Source organism: Boleophthalmus pectinirostris, unplaced genomic scaffold, assembly GCF_026225935.1.
Source record: "Boleophthalmus pectinirostris isolate CB_2022bp ecotype Guang Dong unplaced genomic scaffold, ASM2622593v1 HiC_scaffold_10, whole genome shotgun sequence".
Taxonomy (NCBI): Eukaryota; Metazoa; Chordata; class Actinopteri; order Gobiiformes; family Gobiidae; genus Boleophthalmus; species Boleophthalmus pectinirostris.
In genome coordinates this window covers 6448077-6459887 of record NW_026570971.1, presented here as the reverse complement: position 1 = coordinate 6459887, position 11811 = coordinate 6448077, and the positions used below count along the sequence as shown (strand labels likewise).

The 11811-nt window shown below is 44.7% G+C and overlaps 1 protein-coding gene across 1 annotated transcript in view; it reads right to left on the bottom strand.

Moving 5' to 3' along the window:
- Positions 1-835: 835 nt before the first annotated feature.
- The window catches only part of LOC129411049 (uncharacterized), a 34416-nt gene continuing 23440 nt past the window's right edge, over positions 836-11811 (bottom strand). The window contains exon 2 of the mRNA XM_055160718.1: positions 836-1067. Within this exon, the coding sequence (XP_055016693.1) occupies positions 836-1067 (232 nt within the window). The remainder of the gene's footprint in view (positions 1068-11811) is intronic.

Sequence of the window (11811 nt, the reverse complement as noted above, 5' to 3'; positions counted from 1 at the left end):
TAAAACCAGGACTAAACCAGACTAAACTAAACCAGGACTAAAACCAGGACTAAACCAGAGCTAAAACCAGGACTAAACCAGCACTAAACCCAGAGTAAACCAGGTCTGAACCAGGACTAAATCAGGACTAAACAAGAACTAAAACCAGGACTAAACCAGCACTAAACCCGGAGTAAACCAGGACTAAAACCAGGAGTAAACCAGAGCTAAAACCAGGACTAAACCAGCACTAAACCCAGAGTAAACCAGGTCTGAACCAGGACTAAAACCAGGACTAAACCAGCACTAAAACCAGGATTAAACCAGCACTAAACCCGGAGTAAACCAGGTCTGAACCAGGACTAAAACCAGGACTAAACCAGCACTAAAACCAGGATTAAACCAAGACTAAAATCAGGACTAAAACCAGGACTAAATCAGGATTTAACCAGGACTAAACCAGCACTAAACCCGGAGTAAACCAGGACTTAACCAGGTCTAAACCATTACTACTATTACACTCTACGAACACACACCTTTGCTGTATGTTCGAGGACACGTGAATGTCACTTCGGAGTGGAAATATCTTGGCCCAAACGTTGCCGTGTCATCACCAAGTTTCTCTCCTTCACCCGAACTCCTCCACACGTCCCTGAACGCACCGCCCTCCTCCCCCTCTCTCCTCCTCCCCCTCGCTCTCCGGGGCACACTGGAACACCTCCGTCATCGTCCTCGCTTTAGCTCAACTTTGCTGGGATCAAAGGTGGCCAGCTGGGAGGGGGCGGGACCAGATGGCTTCACACACACACACACACACACACACCGAGAGCGACGACCGACCGAGGCCCTTCAGGTTTTAACACCTCCTCTCCCCTGGGTGCCCGGGGCGGATCAGAGGGGGGTGGGGGTATCCGGGCCGGGGACGCTGTACCTGGGTTTGGGTGCACGAGCGGCGGCGGCGGCGGCGGCGGGTTTCCAGAGCTCCACCCCCCCCCGTCTCTTCCACATATGGCGCGGGCTCGGAGCGGAGGACGGCCCAAGGTAAGCCGGGCGTCAGGGGGCGGTGAGGAGGTGGAGTGTGCCATCCTCTGGGGCCACACGGAGGAGCACGGAAGGAGTTTAAAAAGACGAGGTTCAAGTTTATTATTAAAGGACTCAGAATACACTACTAGTATTTTTTGATCTATGTTGTAATTAGGGATGGGCATTAGATGAAATTTTCTTAATCGATCGTCGGAAGAATTAACGATCGATTATCGATTAATCATTAACGTTTTTATATTAAAATGATCATCATTATTATTACTATCTGCACGACTAATCTTCATAAATAAATTCAACTTTACGACATATAAACCGTAACGACTCTAGAGCCACATCAATCCGTTTTAGATTTTAATGTGTTTAATTCAGTTTTGTTCAACTCTCACAGAAACAAAACTTAAAACTGCATCGCTAATTTGCATAAACTTAGTGAAGACAAAACTACAGCTCTTGTGTCACTGATGCGTTCAACTTCTGTCAGATTAAAAGACATGACTCAGGTGAATACAGGTTAGTGTGACCATGTTTGCGTTTGTCAAAACCAGGACAGCGTACGGGGGGAGGGAGGTGGGGACTCGTTATCGACATTGAGCGACTCTCACCTGGTAAAACTTTTTCCCTCTGGACACCGAAACATATGTGCTGCTTTATACACTGTGCACATGGACTCACACTTGTCCCGAACGCAACGGAAAGTGTGGAATTTCTTGTACAAATCATCGTTAAATCCACATTTGTGCTTTGGTACGTTGCAGACTGACCCACTGTTTCTGTTTGTGTCTCGCTCCTTCTGATCACAGAGACACACGTACAGACCCCTGTTTGGTCACATTACGCACAGCAACCTACATTCAGTTTGTCGATTAAAATTAACGTCATCGATGAAATTCTTAATGATCAATCATCGATTAATCGATTAATCATGCCCATCCCTAGTTGTAATTGTTGGAGTTGTGTTTTGTTTCATTCACACATGTTTAACGCACAAACCCTGCACATTTAGGCTGAGTTCTTCTCTCAGACTGAAAACTCTCTGTTCGACCTTATGAGATAACACAGGAAGTGCTCCACTGTGTTTTAAAACTCCATACACCTTCACTCGAATCATTTCTGTGATTATGGCCCTGGAATTGGACCACCATCCCCTCCCTACCACTAAACCAGAACTAAACCAGGACTAAACTAGATCTACAACAGGGTCAAAAAGAGGTCAAAAACAGATCTAAAACCAGGACTAAACCAGGTCTAAACCAGAATTAAAACCAGGTCTAAACCAGGACTAAACTAGATCTACAACAGGGTCTAAAACAGGTCAAAAACAGATCAAAAACCAGGACTAAAGCAGGTCTAATCCAACCCCATTCAGTCTGCAAAATATTGTCTGATATAAAACCGGTCTGTGGTGCAGAAAAGGTTGGGGACCACTGCACTAAAGGCAAAAACACACACAAACTATATATATATATATATATATATATATATATATATATATATATATATATATATATATATATATATATAGATATAGATATAGATATAGATAGATACACACATCTAACTACCACTTCATGACATCACAGCGTGGAGCTTGGGATATGTAGACAGACTAATAATAAAGAATTCCTTAAATGTGTGAATTTAATTGTATTTATTTAATTGATGTTGTATTTAATTGACCTCCATTAGCTATCAGCTGTTCTTCCTGGAGACCTGTGCTGCGTGTTTTTTGGGTTGATGGAGCGCCAGAGGAAACCCACCCAGGCATGAGGCATGAGTGTAGCCACTGGGCCGCAGGGTGGTTGTGCGCTCCTTTAGAGACAGGTTGAGGAGCTCAATCACTCAGGAACTCAGGAGGAGCTCAGAGTAGAGCCGCTGCTCCTCCAGGTCCAGAGGAGCAGCTGAGGCTCGTGCATCTGTTCTGGATGCCTCCTGGGCAGCTCCCTCAGGAGGTGTTCCAGGGATGTTGCACCAGAAGGAGGCCCCGAGGAAGACCCAGGACACGCTGCAGGGACTATGTCTCTGGGCTGGCCTGGGAACACCTCAGGATCCCCCGGAAGAGCTGGAGGGAGTGTGTGTGGAGAGGGAAGTCTGGGAGTCCCTGCTGAGACTGCTGCAGCGGAAGAAAATAGATGGATGGATTTGAGCTTTGTTCTTTAGTCCAACAGAAGCTGACCACATCAGCGCACAAAGATCGAGCAGTTTTTTTTTTTTTTTAATTGTTTATAGTTTATGCAAATGAGCCATGTCATTTTAAGTTTCATTTCTGTAAAACGTAAACAAATGTGCACAAAGCTGCTTTAAACACAATATTACTCAATGTATATTTGAGTCCTTCCTCTAGGAAATAAAAAAGTCTCAAGTCTCAAGTGTCGTCTGTTTGTTTCACTTAATGCACCTTATAATCCAGTGCACTTTATGTATGAAAATAGACGACAGAATTCAACATTACTGATATTGCACTGTATAATCTGGTGCACGTTATAGTCCGAAAAATACATACTTCGTATCCAGAGTTGTCCTGCTCTACGTTATGTCACCAGATTTTGCCAAAAATGAAACCCAGGTGAGGAAGAACCACGCTGACAGAACTAAAACAAAACATCTTAAATATCTAAACCTGTTCAGGCTTTGACGCAGAATCCCTCGTGTCTCTAAAACTCTAACCCAACACCGGTCCCGTCATTAACCTACGCCAGCACAATGAGGAAAATCACCGCTGCGTCGTCCATTAATACCGGAAAATATGGAACGGTGCCATCTATCGCTCTCCCGACGCGCCCGGGGCCGAGCCGCAACTCCGGCCTTGTAATTGCAACATCTCATATCTCTAATTAGGGCCCGTCTTTCAAACAGCTGTAGAACGCGACCCGGGGTGACGCCAAATTGATATCCAAACGATCCGAACGACTCTCCCGCGAAAAACCTATGGAACGCCGCCAAATGACTCCTATAGGCCCCCCTGATTAAAAGAGGGTTCCGAAACAACGTCTGAATCTGCCATAAATCAGCGAGGGATGGGGTGAAGGGGCGGGTGGGGGGCGGAATCGGAGCCTCGGCGCCGCGACCCAAATGGATTCCCGCCGAAAATATCAAGTGAATAATTAAAACGCATTGATTAAACAGTGCGATAATATTTAATTAAGGCGGCGCATTAGAATTCCTTCCTCGTTGACGCCAATGGGCCATTAGCGCAATTAATTAATTCAACACCCTCTAAATACCAAAAGGAATTCGATCCGTAATGGGTACATGTTTTTTGAAGAAGTTAATTAGCTAAATCCTCATTGTCGCTAAGTCCTGTGTACGGAATTCAATGTGAGCTACAATTACCGCTAAAAGTTCGCGGATGGGGGCGGATGAGTTGTTAATCTGGGGAAGAGTTTGCACTTGAGTATTAGCGGCTGGAGGAAGTTTGGAGGAGAATTAGAGGGTTGGGGAAGGGGTGGGGTGCTCCGTGAACCGTTTCGGAGAAGAAGAAGAAGCTTATGGTTGAAACGTGAGGGCGAAGGGAGGAAATGAACGACGGCAAAGAGGAATTTGGGCAGCGCCTTGATGGGACTTTTGGCTCTTTAATGGGAGCTGAATGTTTTGGATTTGTGCGTTTATTGCAGACAGTCAAACTCAGATATAGAGCTATTAGAAATGTAGGAATAATCTTGATATCATATCGTCAAAGTTCTCACAATAATATCATGGACCATCACAATATATCAAATTACAAGTCTCTTTGCTTAAATGAAGAGTTATGAATCCGTGTATTATTCATTCATTCATTTTTCAATATAAAACCAAAAATAAGAAAATGAAAAAACAACTGTTTTCTTCATTATTTGTCTCCAAAACCAAAATGAAAAAAAAAAAACGGATAACGATTCATTTTTGCAGTTTTCGATTTTGTGTTTAAATGAAGAATGAAAAAAATGGATAATGGCCGTTTCCCGTTTACGTGACTTACGTGACTGCGATGCCGGACTTTTGCACCGCATACGGACTGAACCAGGACTGATCCAGGTCCGGGACCAGAGCGGGACCAGACCGGGACTGAGACCAAGACCAGGCCAGGACCAGACCGAGACTGAGACCGAGACCAGACTGGGACCAGACCGGGACCAGAGCGGACTAACGAATGAATGAATGATACATGGATTGTTATGGTGCAGCAATAGATAAGAAAAGATAAAGAGAACTACATAGACCATGATCCTTTGCTCCATTTCAGTGCAGACTACAAGAAGAAATAACAGTTCTAACACTTTACAGTCTTAGTTCTTTGGATTGAGTCTTGTCAAGGCATTTTAAGACGAAAAGTAGCAATATGGTTTAAGGTTTATAGTTTATCACTAAATATGGTTTAGACCAGGGGTGTCAAACATAAGGCCCGGGGGCCAGATCCAGCCCTCCAAGACCTTTAATCTGGCCCTCGGCTGATTTTCTACAAAAATATTTTTATTATATTTTCTATTAAAATATTGGTAGCGTCTCCAGCGTCTCTGTACGTGGCCCCTCCCACCAGAGCAGCACAAATGAAGACTTGTCTCTTTCCAAACGCTCTTAAAGGACGATCGTTTTGACTGTTGACCGTGACACCCTCATCAGAAAAATGTCCAACATGAGAAAAGTGGAGCCGAGTGCAGGATTTTACAAGAAAAAAATGTACTTATTCCTATTTACATACAAGTTCATGTTAAAACATTGTGTTGAAATTGCATTTTTCTTAAAGTTTCAGGTTGTTCATAATATTATAATATTTTGTAAAAGAAAGAGTTCATCAATTAAAAAAGATTTCTGTAATAGATTTGTGTTTCTCTACACAAATATTTTAACTTATTGCTGTTTTTGGGGTTTATATGACATGAGTTTTCTGATCCGGCCCCTTTGGGAGTGGCCACTAATCCATCTGGAGCCATAACTTATGACGTGTTTTATCCAGTTGTTATTATTGATCCATGGTTTAAACCAGCTGGACTTCAGCATCGAAACTGGGAACAGGGAATCGTATTGAGGACAGAGCATCACATAAGTCAGGAGTGTCAAACTCATTTTGGTCCAGGGGCCGTATCCAACCTACTTTGATCCCAAAGGGGCCGGATCAGAAAACTCATGACATATAAAAACCAAAAATAACAATAAGTTCAAATATTTGTGCAGAGAAACACAAATCTATTACAGAAATCTTTTTTAATTGATGAACTCTTTCTTTTACTAAATATTATAATATTATGAACAACCTGAAACTTTAAGAAAAATGCAATTTCAACACAATGTTTTAACATGAACTTGTATGTAAATAGGAATAAGTACATTTTTTTCTTGTAAAATCCTGCACTCGGCTCCACTTTTCTCATGTTGGACATTTTTCTGATGAGGGTGTCACGGTCAACAGTCAAAACGATCGTCCTTTAAGAGCGTTTGGAAAGAGACAAGTCTTCATTTGTGCTGCTCTGGTGGGAGGGGCCACGTACAGAGACGCTGGAGACGCTGCCAATATTTTAATAGAAAATATAATCAAAATATTTTAGTAGAAAATCAGCCGAGGGCCAGATTAAAGGTCTTGGAGGGCCGGATCTGGTCTGCGGGCCGTATGTTTGACACCCCTGACATAAGTAAATAAAATGTTATGTCGAGTGTTTTTGTAGTTAAATAAGCTACGTCGGATTTGAACATGTCAAGTTTATGAAATTCAAAATCAAAATCTTGCATACGATTTCTTTAAGTTAACGTCTCCAGCAACATTTTCCCAAGAGCCTGAGACTGATCAAAGTTTGTCCGCACTTCTTCTCTCCTCTTACATCATCACCTCAACAATTACACGTGAAGTGCTAATTAAGATTCACTCTCATCGTCTTTTTTTTTTCCTCCGGTCTTACCCTTCTCAAACACATCACACCCCCAGTGATCCGTCATACCTCCCGTGCGCCCTGACAATCCTTTTCCTCCGCCTTTCCAGCATTCCATTAAACTAAATCAAAGGAAGTGGGCGATAAGTCGTCCGACCCGCCCGCTCCGAGCTCCGTCCCGTGGCCCTTCTCCTCCGATCATTTACATCTAAAACGATATTGGACGTTTGTTATTCCATCAATCAACAGCATCTCTCCCGTTCGCGCCGAGCCGCCTAATCTCGCCTCCCGCACGCCCGTTCGTTTTACAATAACACATATGTTCTACAACGCGCCATGTTTCATCCCGGGACACATTTACATCCAGTTAACAATTTCTCAGGGAAGATTAGGGCAGGGAGCCAGATCCCAGGAGAGGTGGGCTTTGGGAGCTGATAACGCCGGTGGTAGGGGCAGGGGGCGGCGGCGGCGGCGGCGGCGGAGGTGGTGGTTAGGGAAGGAAGGGGAGGGGGCGAAAGGATTAATACGTGCGACTATGGATGGACATGGGGGATTTCTGATTATCCCGGCGGAAAAATAGTGGTCATGTGATTAAATACAAGGCCCGGTGCAAAGAAGCGAAAAAGACAGCGGAGGTACAGAAGAGGAGATAACGGGTTTAAACGTATGCGAGCGCAGAGGCGGGCGGGTGGTTGGGCCGTGGGGGTCGGGGGGGGGGGACTCGGTGCGCGGTGGGGGTGACGGGTGACCGGGGGGGGGGGGGTGCATTAAAGGGGGTCAGGAATATGATCACAGCAGACGGGGGCGACCCGGGCCGACACCTCCCACCTCGCTCTGATCTCTCTGCTCCGTCGGCGAATTTGCTGTCGAGGTTTGAAGATGTGTTTCGAGGATTGGACGACTGGGTTCAGTTTGGATTTTGGATCGTTTAGTGTTTATTTACTGCAGCAGAGGTTTGGGATTTGCACGTCATGACTGAATGTGTCTATATTTGTTAATTTTTACTGCTACAGATTTGCTCTGTCGAAGTTTCAGTGTATTTTGTACAATGACAATAAATATATATTTAAATCTAAGCGCCATCAAGACCAAGACAAGACCAAGTCCAAGCACTTTCAAGACCAAGACAAGACCAAGTCCAAGCGCAATCAAGACCGAGACAAGACCAAGTCGAAGCACTTTCAAGACCGAGACGAGACTGAGACCAAGTGCCTTCAAGACCAAGACAAGACCAAGTCCAAGCGCCTTCAAGATCGAGAAAAAACCAAGTCCAAGCACTTTCAAGACTCAGACAAGACCAAGTCCAAGCGCCATCAAGACCAAGACAAGAACGAGTCCAAGCACTTTCAAGACCGAGACAAGACAGAGTCCATGCGCAATCAAGACCGAGACAAGACCAAAACCAAGCACTTTCAAGACCGAGACAAGACCAAGTCCAAGCTCCTTCAAGATCGAGAAAAAACCAAGTCCAAGCACTTTCAAGACTCAGACAAGACCAAGTCCAAGCGCCATCAAGATCAAGACAAGACCGAGTCCAAGCACTTTCAAGACCGAGACAAGACCAAGTCCAAGCACTTTCAAGACCGAGACAAGACCGAGTCCAAGCACCTTCAAGACCGAGACAAGACCAAGTCCAAGCGCAATCAAGACCGAGTCCAAACGGCTTCAAGACCAAGACAAGACCAAGACTAAGTGCCATCAAGACCAAGACAAGACCGAGTCCAAACACTTTCAAGATAGAGACAAGACCGAGTCCAAGCACCTTCAAGACCAAGACAAGACTGAGTCCAAGCACCTTCAAGACCGAAACAAGACCGAGTCCAAACACTTTCAAGACCGAGACGAGACCGAGTCCAAGCGCAATCAAGACCGAGACAAGACCAAAACCAAGCACTTTCAAGATCGAGACAAGACCGAGTCCAAGCTCCTTCAAGATTGAGAAAAAACCAAGTCCAAGCACTTTCAAGACTCAGACAAGACCAAGTCCAAGCGCCATCAAGACTGAGACAAGACGGAATCCAAATGCGCTCAAGTCCAAGACGAGACCAAACCTGTAAATAAAACGGTCTCGTTTGGTCTCAAGACCAAAACCGGTCTCTGGTACGACGACGCTCTGGTTTTACCCTGAATGCTCCACAGTATCCAATCGAAACCACTTTATTTCTACAGCACATTTCATAAACAAAACAGTTTCCAAAGTGCTGCACAAAACAAATAAAACATATCCAACAGAAATATAAAATAAACAATCAACTAGACCAAACAACACAACTCACGCCAAGTTAAAAGCCAGAGAATAAAAGTGGGTGGACATAATATCTCCATAAGACACAGGTGTCAAACATAAGGCCCGGGGGCCAGATCCGGCCCTCCAAGACCTTTAATGTGGCCCTTGGGTCATTTTCTACTAAAATGTTTTAAATATATTTTCTATTAAAATCTTGTTAATTTTCTGTGGTGTTTATCACAGCAGCGTCTCCAGTGTCTCTGTACGTGGCCCCTCCCACCAGAGCAGCACAAATGAAGACTTGTCTCTTTCCAAACGCTCTTAAAGGACGATCGTTTTGACTGTTGACCGTGACACCCTCATCAGAAAAATGTCCAACATGAGAAAAGTGGAGCCGAGTGCAGGATTTTCCAAGAAAAATGGACTTATTCCTGTTTACAGACAAGTTCATGTTAAAACATTGTGTTGAAACTGCATTTTTCTTCAAGTTTCAGGTTGTTCATAATATTATAATATTTTGTAAAAGAAAGAGTTCATCAATTAAAAAAGATTTCTGTAATAGATTTGCATTTCTCTGCACAAATATTTGAACTTATTGTTATTTTTAAGGACTTATATGCCATGTGTTTTCTGATCCGGCCCCTTTGGGATCAAAATAGGTTGGATACGGCCCCCGGATCAAAATGAGTTTGACACTCCTGCCATAAGACAAAGCAAAAGTGCAAACGTGTCAAGAAACAAGTATTTAAATGTAACGTATTGTATTAATTATAACCTGGAGTTCGTTGTGGTGTTACTTCTTCCTCCGTTCCACCGAGACCACATCTTTAAACGTTTTTCTTAATTCTTTTGTCACGTCTTAAAATGGCAACTGCAATTAGCGATGAAGTTATTGGTCTTTGTTGTCAGTTTTTTCCCGATCGGCGAAACTTCAATACGCCGACTCCGTATTTGATTTCCGTGACGACGAAGCCGCCCTGTCAGTTTGAGTCAGGACCGGGTTTGAGTCGACTTCTGGAGCGTCCTGACAGTCCGATCGCTCCACAAAGCTGTCAAGAACGGCCTTTTTACACTTCACTGCAGCGTACACTCTACACTGTCAGATTTACCCGGCCTATTCAATCTCTCACTCATCTAGAAATCCCAAACGCACACACGGGTTTTACTCTTCTACATTTACTTGATTGAATAACAAAGACATTGTTTTTGTAGCAGCTTTACTCCTACTTGAGTTATATTTTTATTGAAGTACCAGTACTCTTACTTGAGTAAAAGTTGTAGTTCTTCTTCCCACTGTGATTGAGCCTCAAGTGACAAAAGCTTCACGTGACAATATGAAAAGATTTGAATATTTGTGTTTAATCCGTGTCATTCGTTCATTCGTTTTTCAATATAAAACCAAAAATAAGAAAATGAAAAAACCAAAACCAAAATGGAAAAAAATGATAAAGATTCGTTTTTTCAGTTTTCAATTTTGTGTTTAAATGAAAAATGGAAAAAAAAACGGATAATGGCCCGTTTTATGTGACTGCGATGTCAGACTTTTGCGCTGCATACGGACTGAACCAGGACTGAACCAGGTCCGGGACCAGACCGAGACTGAGACCAGGACTAGAGCGGGACCAGAGTGGACTCCGAGCTTTGACTCCGAGTCTCAGCTTTGAGCTCTGGTCCTGCCGTGGGCTCTGAGTCTCCGGTCTGGTCCCGGCTTAGTCTCGGTTTGGTCTCGGTCTCAGTCTCAGTCTGGTCCCAGTCTCTCAGTTCTGATCGTCTCGGTCTGATCCTGGTCTGGTCTTGGTCTGGTCTTGGTCTCAGTCCTGTTCTGGTCTTGGTTTGGTCCCGGCCTGGTCCTGGTCTGGTCTCAGTCTTAGTCTGGTCCCTGTCTGGTCCCGGTCTGGTCTCGGTCTGGTCCCGCTCTGGTCTCGGTTTGGTCCTGGCCTGGTCCTGGTCTGGTCTTGGTCTCAGTCCCACTCTGGTCCCGCTCTGGTCCCGGCCTGGTCCTGGTCTGGTCTTGGCCTCAGTCCCACTCTGGTCCCGGTCTGGTCCTGGTCTGGATTGGTCTCAGTCCCACTCTGGTCTCGGTTTGGTCCCGGCCTGGTCCTGGTCTCGGTCTCAGTCCCACTCTGGTCCCGGTCTGGTCTCAGTCTCTGTCTGGTCTCGGTTTGGTCCCGGCCTGGTCCCAGTCTGGTCCTGGTCTGGTCTCGGTCTCAGTCCCACTCTAGTCCCGGTCTGGTCTCAGTCTTGGTCTGGTCCCTGGTCTGGTCCTGTCTGGTCTCAGACTCGGTCTGGTCCCGGACCTGGATCAGTCCTGGTTCAGTCCGTACGCGGTGCAAAAGTCTGACATCGCAGTCACATAAAACGGCTATTTATCCGTTTTTTCCATTTTTCATTTAAAGGTTGTATGGAGGATTTTTTTTAGTTTCAAAACTGTCAGTGAAAGATTAAAATACCATTACAGAGACGCAGCAGCTTTGTAATTATGATGACCAAAAAAAAAAAGAACGAAAATCTATATCAACTGTGGACGTGTTGAGGCCAGATAAACATCAGCCAATAGAAAACGAGGCTCCCTCATTTTCTATTGGCTGTTGGGTTGTCAATCAAACTCCCTAGTGTAACTGACTCGCTGGAACGCGGGGATTACGTGGTTTACGCAGCGGTTCTTAGAGGCTTTTTCAAACTGTCGCTTCCTCGCTTTCCGTGGATGAGAATCCACGACCGGTT